General features: G+C 40.0%; 2 protein-coding genes across 4 annotated transcripts in view; both read right to left on the bottom strand.

Annotated features, from left to right (window-relative positions):
* Window positions 1-12,743, bottom strand: part of gipc2 (GIPC PDZ domain containing family, member 2) — a 38,380-nt gene extending 25,637 nt beyond the window's left edge. For all 3 annotated transcript variants that reach the window (XM_034888115.1, XM_034888114.1, XM_034888113.1), the window contains exons 1-2: window positions 12,108-12,743; window positions 290-475 (exon numbers count right to left, since the gene is read on the bottom strand). In XM_034888115.1, coding sequence (XP_034744006.1) covers window positions 290-475; window positions 12,108-12,386 — 465 coding nt within the window. In that variant the 5' untranslated portion in view covers window positions 12,387-12,743. The remainder of the gene's footprint in view (window positions 1-289; window positions 476-12,107) is intronic.
* Window positions 12,744-13,768: 1,025 nt separating this feature from the next.
* On the bottom strand, window positions 13,769-18,731 carry dnajb4 (DnaJ heat shock protein family (Hsp40) member B4). The gene is made up of 3 exons (XM_034888112.1): window positions 18,217-18,731; window positions 15,868-16,448; window positions 13,769-14,654 (listed from the first exon to the last, which is right to left on the bottom strand). The coding sequence occupies exons 1-3, from the start codon at window positions 18,425-18,427 to the stop codon at window positions 14,424-14,426; spliced, it is 1,023 nt and encodes a 340-aa protein (XP_034744003.1). The 5' UTR covers window positions 18,428-18,731; the 3' UTR covers window positions 13,769-14,423.
* Between the last annotated feature and the right edge of the window lie 50 nt (window positions 18,732-18,781).

The following is an 18,781-nucleotide window of genomic DNA, read 5'->3' as shown; positions in this document are numbered from 1 at the left end:
GAAAACAGCTTATGGTTTAATCCTAACCATTAATACAACTTTAATTCTGTTACTGGAATGAGCAAGATAAAAACAGCCACTTATGTTTTGGTACACATTACAAGTTCACCAGATAAGCAAAATACAATAAACACAGCAGATCCTTTTCTTTTAAATCAATTTAATTCAATTCATTCCTTTGTCTCATTTTGTGCCTAACCATGTATTCACATAGTATGTTACATAACTTCTCACCATTCAGGTTAAATAAGGTTGATGTTAAGTGTTCAAGATGAGTTTTTTCTCTTACCTTTATGAAAGCGTATCCCACCCCATTGTCAGTGATGGTGAGGCCCAGAGCATCTTCAGATTTATAAATTTCCACCTCCTTCTTGATCCCTCTGATGTGGGCGAAGATAAAATCCTCAAGACCGATCTGGCCCCCCAGCAGCTTGTCCATGTCAATCTTGTGGGTGTTGAGGGTGCAGAACAGGATCTACACACACACACACACACACACACACACACATTTTAAAAGACATCAGACTGAGAAAATACACACGTGATGAGACAGCTAAAAAAAAAAAAAAAAGGAGTGGAAAAAGTGCTTTGATTATTTAACGGCTTCCTAACATGCAGTGGATACTTAAAATGGACTATTGCCCAACTGTGAAGGAATACCCAATACAACACAAACAATACAATAAAAAAAGAACCCATTAAGACCTCAATATACAATATTATTACAATACTTTTGTCAAGATAGTATTGCAATTTTAACAGTAAATTTTGCAATACTATGCGTTATCAGATTCAAAAAATAAAAGTGTTTTAGTGTAAATGGCGGAGCACTGTCTCAGTATGCTGAATACAGGAACCATCAAGGAGCTTGGTCTCTACTGCAGCAGCCAAGTTATACAGTTATGCCCTCTTCCCACACACTCATTGTTTTAAGTCCTGAGCTTATGATGAAGTAAAGGGGTAAAATGACCTTTCATCCCTGTGCCAGGAATGTTGAAATCTGGCTTCACACCTTATGGCTGCCATGTCTTGGCAGGACATAGCGAGGGAAATTTGATCACTCGGGAAAACGATACGCAAGTGGCCTGATTTAAAAGCCCTTTAAACAGAGACTGGACAGTAAAACCTAGGAGGAGAAAGGTGGATGTGAATCATGTATTGCACTCTTACTCACCTAGGCAGAAGTTATTAATGAGATCTACTTTAATTTCTATTAACTTAGAGGAACCTTCTGTTATGCCCATATGTAACTTCTATTGTGGGATTGGCTTCCTAGTAGGTTTTTGAGAAATACAGAGCCAGGATTTAGTGTCTGATTTCCGGGTTTCACGGTAAAAAGGGATTGATTCGTACTGGTTTATTAGGAGGATGACCTTTGTGCACCAATCAGGCTCTGGGAGCGAGGCCTCCCTTTTTCTGTATACCAATAGGCAACACATTAGGCAACATGGCCCCATGCGTTGCCTTGGGTTACCAGACTATAAATGAATGGGATTATAATAGAGGGAGGCCACTAGAGGAGAAGGGAAAACAGAGAATGGGAGTATGGAGGAGAAGAAGAGGCTATGTTTGAGGCATGGGAGGGGTGTACTGTAGCTGAATTGATGGCTCTTTTCCATAACCCCCCCAGGCCAGGGCATTACCAAAGAGCGAGTGGGAGAATAGACGCAAACACCTACACCCGGTTACCAAGGCTGCCGACTGCATTAAGCAGCTCTCAGCACCCCTCTTCTCCTGCTGAGCTGACAGCCACAGCGTGTTCACACTGTGTAGCAAGGATGCTGCGTCACATATACACACACACACACACATCTCTAATGACCTGACTCACAACAACAGAAACTACACCTCCCACTGCCTTCACCACACTGACCACAAACTTGCTAACCACATGGGAAAGGGCAAGTGAAAGGAGAGGCAGTGCAATATGTTCAGCATCACCCAAGACAGAGATACTCATGGACTAATGCTTTCAAAAGAAGACAAACACGCAAAACGAAAATAATCACACAAAATCTGATTTAAAAGACACTGAGCATTGTCTGAAATAAAGAGGAGTACCTCCACTGATGTGAAACAATGGCGTATGAGAGAGATGTGATATAAAAATACTCTTTTGGGTGTCACCCAACTTTTGTATTCATGAAAACAGCAAAATTACAAAAGTGCCTTGTTTGGTGCTTATTTTTCCACGTAGCTCTCAGTCTCGGCCACCCATCGCTAGCAGATGGATCTGATGCAAAAAAAGAAGAAGGAAAAATAATCGCACCATCACACCCCCATGATGCACCACACCTGACCCTACCCACACGATCACAGGTAGGTTTATTGTGAACAACGAGCAATTTAAGCTCTTTTGAATGTGCACAGATTCCCATTAAATGGATCACAATGAGCTGAGGATGAAAATACGGACCTCTAGCAGGAAGCAAAATAACCTAGGCGTTTCACTCCAGACCTTGTCAAATGAGGAAACATTATATACTTTATATTATATAACTTTTTTTTTGACGCTCCAGAATTACAAGGAGTCCAGATAGTGTTGGAGGAGCTGCTGGTAGCCTATGAAGACAAGCCATGTGGTGTCTTGGATATGGAACTGGCCTTCGAACTGTTTGCGTCATTTATTGAGAAACAAACAATGGAAAAAGAATGGTTCCGGGAATGCATACTTAATCCAAAATATGGGATGTCAATTTTAACATATAGACAAAACAGGCAAGTAGTGGATTATATTGGATGACAGGTTTTGGATAACAGCTTTACCTATATGCTAAAATATACAATGACTAAGGAAGCCTTGTGACGAGTCCTTAGCAACCAGTTTATGTGTTGAACTTATTACCCAGTGTCTCAATGTTTTATTTCATGTGAATGCTAGTTTACTAGAGAAGTTAGTTAGTATTTGAAGTAATGCAGTAATGCAGGAAGTGTGCATTTAATTTACATGCTTATTGTGTTTCCACAACAATGTGAGTGAGTAAATCTACTGGTAAATCTAATGGCCACCATCTTGGTGGAGAAATCAGAGGTTAAGTCAGTGGCTATCTGTACATCTTCGCCAAGCGCAAACTAGTACAGAAGACATCAATAACTTGTTGGGAAGGGTCATGCCTCTTTTCCCAATTACTTGGAGGGTCATAGAAAAATGTATTGCTGGTAATGGAAGGGTCAAGTTTTGACTAAAGATTTTTTTTTTTCTCATATCTTTATAAGGTTAGGTTGGCCTAAAAAAAAGTAGCTGTTAGGTTGTAACTGGGGCTTTTTTCATAATGGAAAAGCAAAAGCTGAAGACCTTTTTTGACGTTGCCTTACTTTAAATCATTTTTAATTTCTTATACTATTTTGTTTTCATATTTTATAAAGTTTTAATTGTTTTTAACTGCTCTATAGTGTTTTATGTAAAGCACTTTGAATTGCCCTGTTGCTGAAATGTGCTATACAAATAAAGCTGCCTTGCCTTTCCTTACTTGCCTTTCAAGGCAGCACGTCAGAGCAGTATATTGTAATATTGGGTGGCCAATCTAACAAACTAATCCACTCTTTCAATGTTCAGCTCCTCACATGTTTTCTTTGTTTTATATGAATTGTAAATGGAATATCTTCTAGTTCTGGACTGTTGGTTGGACAAATCAAGACTTTTATCAATTCATTACCAAAATAAGAATTTTCAAGCAGATTTGATACAATATACAAATAAAAGAAGATCCAATGAATCTCCACCTACAGAGATCACTTCCCCTGCATGTAAGATAATAGCCTTTAATATGATCTCCCTCTGAATTATGTCCTGCATTAAAACAGTGTTGATTCTCTTATTGTGCTAAAACGGTTTAATACAATTCAAGATAGTTTACAGTCTTCCTCTTAACAAGGCAAAGTTAGCCAGGACATACAAATGCCAACAACAAGTGATCGGTGTAAGCTCTCAGAGGCAATCTGGTTGGTTGTGCATGTTCTGGTCATGTACAACCCAACCTTTATTTTGGGTCCCTTAGTAACACATACAACACGAACTTGAGGCGACCACTGCCCTCTTTGGAGTAAGACCAGAAGGTTCAGTGTGGCCCACAGGCATGTATACCGTTATCGCTTCAACTACCTTGATGGCTCAACGCCTTAATCTCTTAAATTGAAAGAGGCTGACTTCCCTATCCAATACTAGATGGCAATTATGTTTAGTTTAAAACAGACAAGATTAAGTTTACATTAAGTGGGGTTAGGGACACGTTTGAGAGAACATGGATGCCTAACACAAATTACTGACTGGGAAAGAGTTGAGTACTTCAACCTGTAGAAATAAGTGCTTTTTCTTCAAATCTCTTTCATTTCTTCTTTAATTTTGCTTGCCTGTAGAGTTTATAATGATCAAAACTAGTATGTTATTAAGTAATAATTGCTGTTGGTTTAGTGGATTAGTACTATTATTGTCATTATCACCTGTGTGATATTTCTTTCTTGGTGTTTTCTCACGCTTTCTTAAGAGGATGTGTGGCAAAGCTTGAGAAACCTGTTTCTTTGTGAACTGAACTGCTGTCCATTTACGGCCTTTTCAACAGATCTTTTATTTTCAGAAAAGAGGGTTGGAAAGATTAAACAGAGTGTTATGCTTACAGAGGGGGAATTACTTATGTGTAACCAGTGGAATAATTCCCATTTCCTGTCTTCTTCATACTGTTATTTCGGTGTCAGTGTTTTTAGTAGTTATTAGCAAATGCTGATGTAAGCTGTGTGTATTGTGGCATGGCTGTGTTTTTAACAGGATATCACATTCATCAGCATTTAAGCCAGTATAATCATTTACCTAACTGCAGATGTGAGATTGTTCAGAATGAAAACCGAGGGTTTGTTTCATAAAGGTGACTCAGAAAAAAAAACTCATTATGAGAATCCTGACAAACTTAACTAAGATGAATTTGTTTCATATAGCCGAGCAAATGGGATCCTGGTTTTCAAGCAGTGGTTAAATCAATTCACAGTGAAAAAAATAAAACATGACAAAATGTTCACAGCCACAGAGCAGCACGTACTATATAATATAAAAGGGTAAATTATTACAGCAAAACCGATGCAGTAAACAAAACAAATGACAACTGTTTGAACTCTATACTATCTCTAAACAAGATGAGCAAGATGCAACATTAAAAACAACTTTGACATATCAAATAGGACTGCAGCCAGATCATTTATTACGTAGCAGAATTACAACATAAATAGTATTTTCAGTAATTAAATTGATTTGTGCTACAGCATCCAAATGGTAGAAATACTGTTTCAACACCTCAGATTGTCTATCTGTCCTTTTGGTGTTTTTAATAGACAGATATCTGGGTGTTTGATTCTTTCTGATAATTTTATTTAGGTCACATTAAAATAAAAGAAACAAATTGTGAAAATGCTACCAATTACGAGGCTTTAAATCAGGGATCTAAGTTGTTTCATACCTTCATTTTCTTTGTAACGCATATAAAAACACTAACAAATCATACTGAATTGCTTCTGAAATAAGCCAGAATTAGTAAAGCAATACTGGTTTAAATAGTAATCTTTCTCTCTTTGATACATCACCTCACCTGTCCCAGACAGGTGAAAACAGATATTGGTCTCTATCTGTGGTTGTTTTATTCGCCACAGTCACATTGATCCTCAAGAAGACCGAAAGAAACCTCAACTCGCCTCTGAAAAAGCCTACTGTTGTTCTGCGGGCTCAGCTGCCGTGACAACGCTTTCTTCTGCATCGCTGTTGGTGAACAACCACTTCAATCACTATATAACCAGATCCAGTCCGTGGTGAGCACACACGCACACAAACACACCTGTGGTCTCTTTCTGCAGCTTCACAAATACTCCATGTTAGCGTCACATTTGTTGTTTATTTTGGTGAGCACACAGTCACACAGGGAGAGTTCATTTTCTTGTCACATGTGTAATGAAGCACAATTACCAGTAACCACATGTTCACTGGAATCATGCAGGATAATTTCAGACCGTGTTATTAACAACTAATACGATATAAACGGGCCAGTTTACTATGCAAGGAAATAACAGTGGTGGTGTAGCCAATTTAGACATGTGCTGCATGTGTGTATCAGCATGGTCCTTGTATATTCTGGAGTGTGGTCTATCTGTAAAGTGTCTTGAGAGAACTCTTGTTATGAATTGATACTATAAATAAAATTGAATTGAATTGTATTATGTGTATAGTGTGTGTGCGTGCGTGGTAGGTTTATGTGAATGGTTTGTTTGCTACATCACCTGCACACCTGTGTGTATGTGTGCTAATCCGAGGTTAAAAAGAGGATCACAGGTGAGAAGGGGACTGAGGAATCTGGATCTGGGAAGCCACACAGTTTATGGTGATGTTTTTAGGTCTCATCTGCTTGTTTTTAATCTTTCACAGTCAGTCTTTTTGTAGGTATTATTAAATGCATTTATAAAATAAAAAGGTTAACTTTAAGACCATGGTGGACCTCATTATTTGCAACAGCAAGCATTGGAAATGGTTTCAAATTCTCTCCAGTGGCATTTTTTTGGGTCAGATTGCCAACTACAAGTGTTTTTAACTAAGATTATAGTAAACATGACCAAATAGAAAATGTTTAACACAAAAAAGGAAATCAGCTTTCCTTTCTAATACAGTAATAGAATCCTACTAATTCTTTACTTTAAAGTGCACAGCATTAGTTTGCATGTTTCAGCCCATTTTCTGCCCAACACAGGCCAACACTGAGGGGCTCAGGAGGAGCTTCTACCCTCAGGCCTCTAGGATCCTAAACAACAACGTTCAAGACTTTCCCTGGATTTTCAAATGTGAGGATTTGTTGCTTTTCTCTGCTGAATAATGGAATCTGAGACTGGTGGTCAGACCAAACAAGCATAATGAAAACATCAACTTTGGCTCTGAAAATTTAGGATTGACATTTACTGGCCCAATCCCAAAGTCCTTGGGTGTGAGTTCTCGCGAAATTTCGAAGGGCTTAGGGTTGTCCCAATGTGGAATTTCAAAGGCCGTGAGGGTTTGAGTAAACACTTACCGAGCCCTTTCTGTGAGTCTGCATTGATGCAGACTTCACCCAAAGGGAATTACCCACAGTTCAAAGAGTATTGACATTTAGCTCGGAGACCGTGGGGGGATCTGGAAATTACAAAAAGGTAATCAACAGCACGACACAGGACCACAGAGCGGGACGGACCTGTTGTCCAGCTTGTAAAACAAGAATTAGAACATTTTGAATCAGGCAGCCGTCTCCTGTGCCATGGCCGTGTGGAAAGCAACAAATTTACAATGAAAATATCCAATCCAGCAACATCTTTGTTGTCACCAAGGTAACATGTGATCTTGTGAAGTGCTGTCCCAACCCCATTTATACCTATCTGAGCCCATGTGGCCTCACACACTCACTCACTTAGCACCTGAGATAAATGAAGTCTGTGAGTCTCTCAGTCTTTATTCCTCAGTCCTTACTTTGGGATTGGGCTATTACAAACATACATTTATAGACTCTCATAGTTTACCAATAGTTTAAATGAAAATAATTGGTAGTTGCAGTAGTAATATAAAACAAAGAGTTTATAGTTTTGGAGCAAGTACAAGCCTTTACAAATCCTGTCTGAAAACGCTTGTTCTTTTGCCTGATGTAATTCTGATCAGCAAAACAATTTATTATCATTTCACAGGTATTAGATTACTATATCTTTCTGTTTGAGCATCCTATATTGTGGTGCACACTCAGGGACCACTTTATAAGGTACACCTTTATTATTAAGATTGTAGTTTGCAGTGGTGTTGAACTGGAATGCGTTATATTCAGGGGTTTCTAATGTTCAACACACCCACATTGATAATACTATGAATATTATGATTCTGTCAGTTACAAAAAAATAAATAGATAAATCCGATCACCCATCCACTGATCAAGACAAACTACTAGCAGGAGCTAGGCTTGTACAAACAATTCTATTTATAGTGTCAAATTACAACAGGAGTTATCTCGAGACACTTTATAGACAGAGTAGGTCTAGAACACACTCTATAATTTACAAAGACCCAACAATTTCCCACAATTTCCCCAAGCTTGCTCAAACTCCTTCAAATTAGATTGTTTCACCTAATTGCCTCACTCCCTGATTACCAAATATCTTGCTGTAAACTTGAAAGTACAACCACCTGCAAAACTAAAAACAAGAAGTGTGGTTCTGTGCCATGACCGCAATCCAGATATTCAAACTGTAGGCAAATGGCTGTTTCCGAGGAGCAGGTGGACCAGAAGCAAAGTCACACAAAGAGCCACACCTCAAACTCGAAAGCTGCAGTGCAACCAGACTTTGACCTGAGCAAAGAGAGCACATAAAAAGATTCTATTCTTCATCTAAAGACTGCAACACTGCATTCATCCATGTCGTGCTGGCTGAGATAACAGACACTGAACCGGGTTTACATAATTTATGCTTTCTAAAGCCTTTACTTTAATGTATTTGTTGTTATAATGTTTGAAATGTCATTTCACTCAGACAAATTCCTTTCCATCAGTTCTGCTTCCTAAATAAAGTGACTGACTGAGCTTTTTTCTAACATTGTGTCCAATCAAAGGCACAACAAGACACTCACAGTGAACCCAAACGTGCTTAAATGCAATGGGATGTCTGTTTAAAAAGGAAATGTGTCACCTAATAGACGCAATGAGCACAGGGCAGACATTGCCATTGTTCATTACATAATTCATATTAGTCTCAGCCGAGCACCCATGTAACATCAGAGCCACTAGTTTACAAACAACCACAGCTATGGTTTCTGCTTGGCTCCGTGTGCGATTATTTTGTGCTCCGGTTTACTTCCGTCTTTAGTGTTCAACATGAAGTTGTCTAAAAAAGAAAGAAAAAAAGTATAAATGGTGATCTTATCAAAATAAAAGTGTTACATGATATGGAAGTCTTTGGTTCAGGTTTAATTTTATTTACAGCCGTTTGTGAGATGTTTCAATATATAAATGTTTTTACAGTACTTAGTCATAGGGATTCAGCAGATGGCACATTTAGAAAATGCCTGAGGCTCTGTGGGAAATATGTCTTTTCAGCACATTTGCGCAGTCTGCGCACACAGAGCGCAGACTGAATTTAACAGTTTTGTAATGAATAACAAGTCAAGTACTGGACCCGTCACACTTGCTCTTCACTCTCAATACTGATTGAAATGTGTCCATAGCATTGAACACCAAAAACTGTTGAGTCACGAGGAGTCCAAGTTATGTCTTTAAATTGCTTCTTTGTTGTTGGCTGAGTCCTGCAGCGGCCCGGGTTTCAATCCGACCTGCAGCCCTTTGCTGCGCGTACCCCCCCCCCCCCCCCCCACAATCTCTCTTCCCCCACTTTCATGTCTGTCCACTGTCACATTAATAAAAGGGAAAAGACCCCAAAAATTAAGTATTGATAAAAAATTAAATGTCTGGGGTGGCATCTAGCTCACCCAGTAAGAGCGTGCACCCCATGTAGGCTGAGGCCTTTGCAGCGTTCACTGTCACTCTAAAATAAGGCCGCAAAGCAGCGCTGTCAAAGCCGACTGATTAGTGGCATTTCAGTGCAAAGTAATTAGGTAAAAAAGATTTTATGTACTGCAAAGGACAAGTACTGCGGGACAGTACAGTTAATGAATCTTACTTTTTTTTCATATCATATTGGCCCTGACAATTATCCAGCGCTGCTTGCAGGTACAGAATAAAAATAGACATTTGTCGGGAAAAAAAGCTTTCATCCGACGGTGTAGATGTCTTTTGTCCTGTGATACAGAGGTCATGTCCAGTCAACATGGGCAGCAGAGTAAGGTTAGGTGGTGTTTATGGAGGGAGGAGGTCCTGGGCAGAGCTGCTCCCCAGGGTCCTCTGGGATGCCTCTGGCTGTGGCTGGGAAAAGTTATCTGGTTAGATTTGAGGCAATGCCCACTGAGCCGGAAGTGAGGGACTTCCTGTGGTAAAAACTGTGGAATCCAACAACTCACAATCCATCCATCTGCCTGTCTGTCTGCATCTGTCTTTGTCTCTGTGTAACTATATGCCACAGCTGGGAATAGGCCAGTGTTCACAGTTGCTCACATACTTTCACACTATACAATGCCAATGCAACATAACTGCTAATGGTACAGACGGGTAAGTTGAAATTCGGGTTGTTGTTGTTGTTTTTCTTTTGCTACCTGCTTGAAAAGCTCCGAGGCTTTAATTCAGCAGGGAAAATTTTTTCATCATGATGTAGAAGCAATCATAATAAACACCAACGTGATTCTCAACTGATCCCAGTACTGTAGATCCCCACTTGTGCCCCTTTACAGAGGGGTCAGAGGTTAATAACAGCTACAGAACAGTACTCCTAGAGCTGGTACAATGTCAAAGTCTTGCTCAAAGACACTTGAGTAGGGGAGTGCTTGCAGAGATGGAGGTTTGAATCCAGTCTTCTGACACAAGCTGCTAAAAAAAAAAAATCTATTTGGCTCCTCTGTAGTACTGTACTTGTTCAGAAAAGAGCACACCACCAGGCAGTTTCTGTACTAATACAAGTCTAGACAGATGCAGAAAAGCCTTGAAGAGGGACATTGATAGACATGATGAAACAAATGCCCATAGACAAATGGCTGGTGTCCAATTTAGAGAAAAAAACCTGCAGTGTTGGAGCCTCATTAAGGATCACATCTAGTCCTATTGTGCACTTACCTGTTAATTAATTTCCAATTATTTTGCTTGTTGAATAAAGCGAGTCGGGACTAGGAAGATCGCGGCATGAGCTCTTACAACACACCAGTCATATTTTAGCCTGCGAACATGCCACTCACGCTTTCATTTTGAAAACGTATGCTTAAGCGGCCTGGGAGTAGAAGAGGACATAGAACCTGCTTTTGTTTTCAGGACTTGCTCGTTGCTTTGGCTTATTTTTCCCAGTGGAATTGGATGCTGATTGAAATACTGTTTCAAAACATAGAGGTAATTTGTCAGGTATCCAGTGACTTCATTCTGAAGATAAGACACAGATCTATCGCAATCTTGCCGAGTTAAAGCTGGGTGTGCAGGCTGGCAGGGCGTGCCTTTACACACACTAGCTTTGACAGGAGACAATCAAAGTTGACTTTTAATGGCCTCCACCGGGCTAATCTCTAAGAAAAGCCACTTATAAAATGGTTTACCCAAACCCTTACTTAAAGTATTCATCTTGCAGTGGAGGAAGAATTATTAAAGACTTGTAAAGTAAAAGGTAGCAATACCACAATCTAAAAGAATTCCATTACAAGTAATAGTATTATCAGCAATGTACTTAAGGATCAAAGTAAAAGTAGTCATTCTGGAGAAATATGGCTCCTGTAACTGATATATCATATGTATTTATTAGATTATTGGTATTGATAAATCAATAAATACATAAATAGCTGGTTGAGGTGAAGTTTTACTTAGTTTATTTACAGTTGCTAAGTTTAGTCCCAAGGTTTCCAATTTAGGGGTCTCCTAACGGTCACAAGATAAATTGAGCGGTTGTGATGTTATTATTCGGTAGGAAAAAAAAGAAAAAAGAAAATCAAAGTTCAGCTACACAAAGTTGCATTCATTCTTGGGAATTTTAGTCATGTTTAATCCTCTATGATCTCTTTTGGCCTCAATCAATTCAATTAAATGATATTTAAGGGTTTGAAGGGCAAATACACATATAAAATGAGACAATGGGCCCCAACAGTATTTGGTGTTTATTTATAAGAGTTCACTAGACAAAAAGGTTGGGAGCCACTGGTTTAATCTTTAACAATGATTGTATTTGGTAAACCTATCATAACATCATTATCCCTGTCTGAAAATAAACTAGTTTCCATAATTAGAAAAGTACAAGTCCAAAATGTCCCTATGAAATGAACTGAAGTAGGCGCTAGGGCTAAAAAATTGAATTAAACGGAAATACTCGAGTAAAGTACAAGTACCTCAAACTGTATATAAGTACAGTTAGTATATGTAGGCCTACGAGTTATTGCAACAACGTTTGTGAAAAGTCTAGAAACAAAGGTAGACAACACTAAACACTTGAACGCAACACTAAATCACTCACATCTATGTGTCCTCCTTTAACAACAGGTGAGCTCTTACCTCAGGTGGGCTTATATTAAACGCGTCTGCTATTTTTGAGTACAACTCCTTCACGTTGGAGAATCCCTCGATCCTGCCGGTGGGGCTTCCGTGCGCCAGCTGCGTGTGGAAGACCAGTTTGGGCCGCAGATTTGCAGGTGGAGGCGGCAGCCCCGCTCCGTTCACGGCGGATTTAGCCAAGCTCCCAGTTGCACCTGCGTGTCCACCGCCGACCTCCTCGTTCTCCACCAAATGCTCCTTCGTCGATTTGTTTTTCTTCCTCCATGGTCCTAACGGCATTTTAATCGGTGCTTTCGTATGTTTTTCGACGTTGGTATTAAAAAGTCCGAGCCGCTGTTATACCATTGAAGTAGGCTAGTTAACCTGTTGAGTTCGGTTCCGAGCCCAACGGTCGTGTTGTACTAATTTACTTCCTTCTTTCCTTCCTTCCGCGACACACTTTTCCTCTCCTTACCTGCCCCACAGCTTGGATTAATGTTCTTCGACAGCTCCTTGGACTTTGCTGCTTGCTATATAAACGGTGTGAATATTCAACAGGTAGGTGGTGGCGAGTACGGGATAAACTCTGACACAACCTGCTGGCTGATTCTCGGCTAACAATAGCTCTGTTTGTCAATCGGCGTGCTGCTACACGCAGGCGCAGTGGGACGAACCCAGGCTCAGTCCCAATGCACCTGCACATCGGCACAAGGGACACCCCTTAAAAACAATTATTCAGGTAGTTTTTAAACACTTGCTGCGAGTTAGTCGCCTTGGAATAAGTATTTAGATATTCTACTTTAGTAAAAAATAGCCTACTGTTGGCCTAAATTCCTTTTCCTACATACATAATCTTAAAAAAAAAAAAGTACTTAGGCCAAGTATTAGTATTAAAATATACTTTGAGTAAAAATACTCTTTTGCAGAATGTCCCATTTCAGAATAAAACATATACTTCTACTGGATTAGAATTAGTGACGTATTAATGTGTCTGACTTTAATCTCGCAGCTGTGAAAAGTAGAGCTACTTTTTTTTAAATATGTTTTATATATTGCCAGGCATCTTATTATACTTTCTTAGTTCTGCTGAATCATTTATATGATAGCTTTTGTCACTTTTCAGATTATTAATACAAAATATAAATTAACTATGACATTATAATGTATTATTATAGGTTTTGCCAGGTAATAGCAGTTTATATTTGGCTTAGAGCTTTAAACTAATGAGCGCAAGTCAGCAGCTAAGGGGAACTTCTCTGTCAAACAAGGAGCACTGCCCCTGTGGGCCCCTGAGACATAATGAGTTATGTGGCGTCCCCTGGTGGGAAAATGTACAGTAAAGGCCTCTGTGTTGGCAGCTGATAGCCAGCAGCTGAGACAGCTATATTTACACATTCATGGTTTTACCATTGGTAAACATTAAATGCAGTCAACATACTTTTAATATTTATCTTTACACATCAGAGATATTACTTGTATATGTTTTACAACAACAAAATATTCACATTTGACTGAAATATAAGTCTGAAGAAGCGTTTTCTGGTGCCCACTTTGTGTGCTGTTGCTATGCAGACTGTCCACTGACTATAACGGCTTGAAAGTGATGATTGTTATAACATGGTTTATTTGATGAAGGAGGAGTCATCACATGCCTCCCCTTGACTGAAACAGCTCAAGATCACTTCAGGTGTAAAGATTTATTTTAAAATTCAAGTTCAATATCTTCACACGTCAGTTTCTAAAATGCACACGTGATGATCCAGTTCATTCAACCACATTTCTCTTGAATAACATGTACACAGATTTTAAGACAGCCTGCACATTGAGGTCCTATTTCTACGTGACAAAATAAACACCGAGAGTTACAAAATATCAGTAATAAAGCCTGTCAGATCTAAATGAGAGCAAGAAAATATACTACACTGCAACATTTCCAAGGATCACTGGGATTTTTTGTGTAATGTAGACTGTACTGTAGACTCACTCACTGCCCAACGTTTCAAACTAAAAGATAAAGTGATTGTGGCAAAGACCCACATACATAAAATGTGTTTCTTTTTTAGATATCAACAACCTGGACAGTCTTTCACTTGCACTTATATCAACTTGGCAGCATGCATGGTATTTATAAAAACACCATATAGCTCAAAAATAGAAATTGCACATTCGTCGTAGGGGGTCCATCTGTGAACTGTCAGAACTGTTCTCTTGTGTGTGTGTGTGTGTGTGTGTGTGTGTGTGTGTGTGTGTGTGTGTGTGAGAGAGAGAGAGACAAGGGTAACAAGGGCGAGCATTGTCATGCGGTTATCTCTCCTCGTTCAGTCTGTGTCCTTCGTCCTACGCAGGCAAATGCCGTTTCAGGACATCCTTGGCGTTACCAGGCAACGTCTCAGGAAAGTTAACGTCAAACTCCACCACCAGGTCTCCTCTCTGTTCTGGGTTTTTGGGTAGGGGGAGGCCCTGTCCGGCGACAGTCTGTCTCATACCAGGCTTGATGACATCTGTGATCTTCATGTTGCACGTCTTCCCATCTATCGTCGACACGGTAACTGAGCATCCGCACAATGACTGCAAAAGATGGAAACATGGAAGTCAGGAGAAAAAGCAACCCACACATTAATAACTAATGAATCCGTTCATTGGCTGAGCTTAATGTTTACATGTGTAAACTAGTGCTGGGTAATAGGATTGAATTGAAAACATGATATTAATAAGGATGTCTTCTGATATCCATATTTTGTACAAAATGGCAAATGCACACAAGTTCAAATCTAAAAAAAGCCAATCTATTTTTGACAGTTAACAAAAATCACGCAATAATATACTGACTATTATTGGCTATTTTATTTTTACAAATACATCTTTTTTTTTAAAGAATTCCTGAGTTTTTTAAAGAATTATAAACTTGTAATTTTTCTCTGGTGCACAAACTTTATAATGGACACAATGTTTTCATCATTTCATCACTTACAGACCTACACAGGACTCCAGATATTTAAACACTGAGCAAATTATACAACATTTTTGACTAAATAGTCTTTGATTAAGGTCTTTTTAATATATTTTCCAGATCTCTCAACCACTAGACCACATCAACAGTCTTTGTTATTGGAAGTTTACTGACTTGTTATCATCACATGATAACAGGGGGACATAGTCTCTCTATTCAAAGTTCTTCTTTGGCATTGAACATAAAACAGCCTCCTTTTTTTCCTATGGTGTCCTATTATGTCTTACTCATAACACTGAGATGCTGTAGAAAGCACTGTAAAAGGTGGGGAAGTGGTCTTTGAGATGAGAATATTTGATCAAACTACTGTGATTTTAAATATGTGATTCTCAGCATGATTCAGATCAGAGCTGATCTGTTGCTGTTTTGATACATCGGTCACATATTCAGAAATGAAACAGTGAGATCTCAGAGTGTTGAAGAGTGTAGGAGTGTAAATCTTGCAATGTGTGCACGTGGGCATCCACCACCTCTCTGCCCTCCATGTGATGCAGCTTATATTTCTCATCATAAGTGAACAGGCCAAGTGTGTATTTAAGTACAATGCTCATTCAGGAAGCCTGTACGTTCCAGGGAAAACAACTTTTGGGGCAGACTACCTACGACTTATTGATTGTGACCCGGCTTTTTTGAGCACCAGAGCTTTAAAGCAGCGCTCCAAAGTAAATATGAGCTTGTTCTGAATCTCCCGTTTGTGTGACTAATCCATCTATCAGACTCTATTAATACTACTACACTCATAAGTGTGTGCCAATATAGAAAATTCTTCACCTGTCGTAAGCTTACACGCACAGGATACACAATGTTTGAGCCCTCCCGCCTAAAGTGAGGGTGTGGCTTGTCTTTGATGACGAAAACAATGTCGGCAGGAATGGTATTGGACGACTCGTCTCCCTCCCGTGGGAACGTGATCTTGGTTCCCTCTTTCCAGCCCCGCTTGATCTCGATAGTGAGAATTTTATCCTCATTGCGCATGGTCCTGCCGTCTGGATTTAGCCTTTTGCGAGAGATTTTCATCCTCTTGGTGCAGCCATGGAAGACCTCCTCTAGAGAAACCCTCAGTTCGTGGATGATGGCCGGGTCCTGCTTCCGGCGCTGCTGCCCTCCAGGGCCAACGTGCCCGTCCCGAGGGAATCCGTTCAGGTTGAAGTTGGTAAAGGACCCAAAGGGGTCGTTTCCATCCACCTCCATGTCGTCGTCGTCTCGGCCATTGGCTTTCCGCCCAAAGAACATTTCGAAGGGATTCGAACCCCCGAAGAAAGTGGCAAATGTGGCATGAGGGTCACCATGGAATGTGTAGGTGAAGGTGTTGCCTGGTCCATCACCAGTAGGTCCATTTCCTCCCTTGAGACCTGATGAGGAACACATAGGATTCATCAGTCATCCTAACATTGACACTCAGCACTGGGTGAGCATACAATGCCACAAATGATGCCTACTTTGTCAATCTAATCCACCGAATAGGTATTAGACCTGATACTAACCTTGTCAATAACATAATTAGTCTGAACTACACTGTGAAGTCACTTAAAACATCAATGGATGCACTGAGTCTGTAAGGATTTAATTTCTAAAACAACAGCAATTGTACCCAAAACTACAGTTAAATCATTCCACAACCAGGTGTCTACCTTTTTGAGCACAACTTCAGGAGGGCTTTTAAGCATGTGAACACCAAGAAAGCATTGGGACCAGACGGTATCACTGGACGGATCTTCAAACTGTTTGGTGACCAACTAGCGCCAGTGTTCACAATGAGTCATTGGCTAAGTCTGTGAAACCTACTGGCTTTGGGAAGCCCACCATCCTTCTCAACGACTACCAACCAGTGGCACTCATCTCTGTAGTAGTAAAAATGACTAACTACATCTGCTCCTCACTAACCAGCACATTGGACTGCTCACAGTTTGCCAACCATTTCAACCGACCAACAGAAGCACAAATCCTCCACACCCACCTGTCTCACCTGGACAAGAAAGGAAGCTACGTGAGATCGCTGTTCATTGACTACAGTTCAGCGTTTAACACCGTAGTTCTCTCCAGGCTCGTCACAAAGCTTAAGGACCTTGGATTAAATACCTCACAGTGATGTGGATAATTTACTTCCTGACAGGCAGACCCACAGGTGTTAAGAGTAGGCAGACAAACCTCATTCACCCTCATCCTTAACACAGAAGCACCCTAGGGCTGCGTTTTGAGTCCTGTGCTGTACTCTCTGTATGCACACAACTGTGTACCCACTTTTGACTCCAACACCACCATCAAGTTTTCTGACGACGCAGCTATGGTACGCCTGATCACTGACATCAGTGAAAAGGCCTACCTGAAAGAAATAGAGGACTTGACCTGCTGACAACCTACTCATGGATGCTGACACCCAGGAGTAGGTTTGTCTAATAGTTATGTCAAAGAACTTGTATCACAAATAAAGCAGGCACATAGATACTCTGTTCTGACTGTCGTCATTGCTTGTGTGAGCCTTTAAAGAGAGACATATTGTACACATTTCCAGCTTCATATTTTCCTTTTCAAGTTCTATTAGCAGACATTTGCATGCTTCACTGATCAAAAACATCTTGTTTCACTCATACTGGCCCTTTTTGAAGATGATCAGCACTTTTGCTACATTAAATGGTAAAATAAGGTAAATTCACATGCCCCCTTAATTAAAGAATTATTGGATGTAGAAATGATCTGGGGTCTTTTTACTTTCTTCACATCAAACATGCTTCCTAACCACACATGTCCAGATACTACATAGGACATTCTGTACCTAAAGGCTTTGATATAATCAAAATATTTTTTTCTATTTTAACACCCACATTTGTAATAAAATCTGAGGTGGAAATGATGGCAGGGCCTTTATTTCTTTTATAACTACAGATATAATGTAGCTAATCCATAACTATTATGCAATAGCTATGCATAATAAAATGCACAGAATTTTAGGCCTATGATGTGCTAACCATCTGTTTTCTTAACCTGAATACAGCGTTTGACTGTTTAAAGCCGGTGCCGGCTGTGTTTATAACGGGTTTATAACGGTGTGTTGAAGGTGAATTAAAAATCATCACAAACGGTTAAACATTTTATTCGATGCGATAATAAAACACATATTACCTTCTTCTCCATACTGATCATAAACTTCTCTTTTCTTCGGATCACTGAGGACTTCATATGCCTCAGCGATTTCCTTAAATTTCTCCTCGGCGGCTGCAGACTTATTTTTATCCGGATGCCATTTCAACGCTTGTTTTCTGTAAGCTTTCTTAATATCCTCGTCTGTGGCTCCTTTAGAGATACCCAACGTTTTATAGTAATCTTTGCCCATTTTCACGTTGGTTATCCTCGATAATTAAGAATAAAATAGCAAAAAAAAATAAAGAAAAAGGAGGGGGAGCTGGCAGACTGGACCGATGGTCGACGGATGGTTGTCACAGCAGTAAAGCAGCCTCAGTCAGGAGAAATAAACAATAAGAAGCCGCAAACGGACACACAGTGCAGGATGAAAACCATTTAGAGGCGGTTAGTCAACGCTGTGGACCTTATGCTATTTATCCGTGACTGGATGGCCCTCTTTAAATAGCTCCAGCTCCCTCCTCCCCTACATCCACAGCGCCAACATCAAGTTCAACACAATACATAATTCTGGTTCCGGTGAGCAGAGCCCGTGTGTGTGTGCGTG

Source organism: Etheostoma cragini, chromosome 12 (assembly GCF_013103735.1).
Source record: "Etheostoma cragini isolate CJK2018 chromosome 12, CSU_Ecrag_1.0, whole genome shotgun sequence".
Lineage (NCBI taxonomy): Eukaryota > Metazoa > Chordata > Actinopteri > Perciformes > Percidae > Etheostoma > Etheostoma cragini.
Note: the sequence above shows the minus strand (reverse complement) of the source record. Positions and strands in the feature narration are given on the sequence as shown.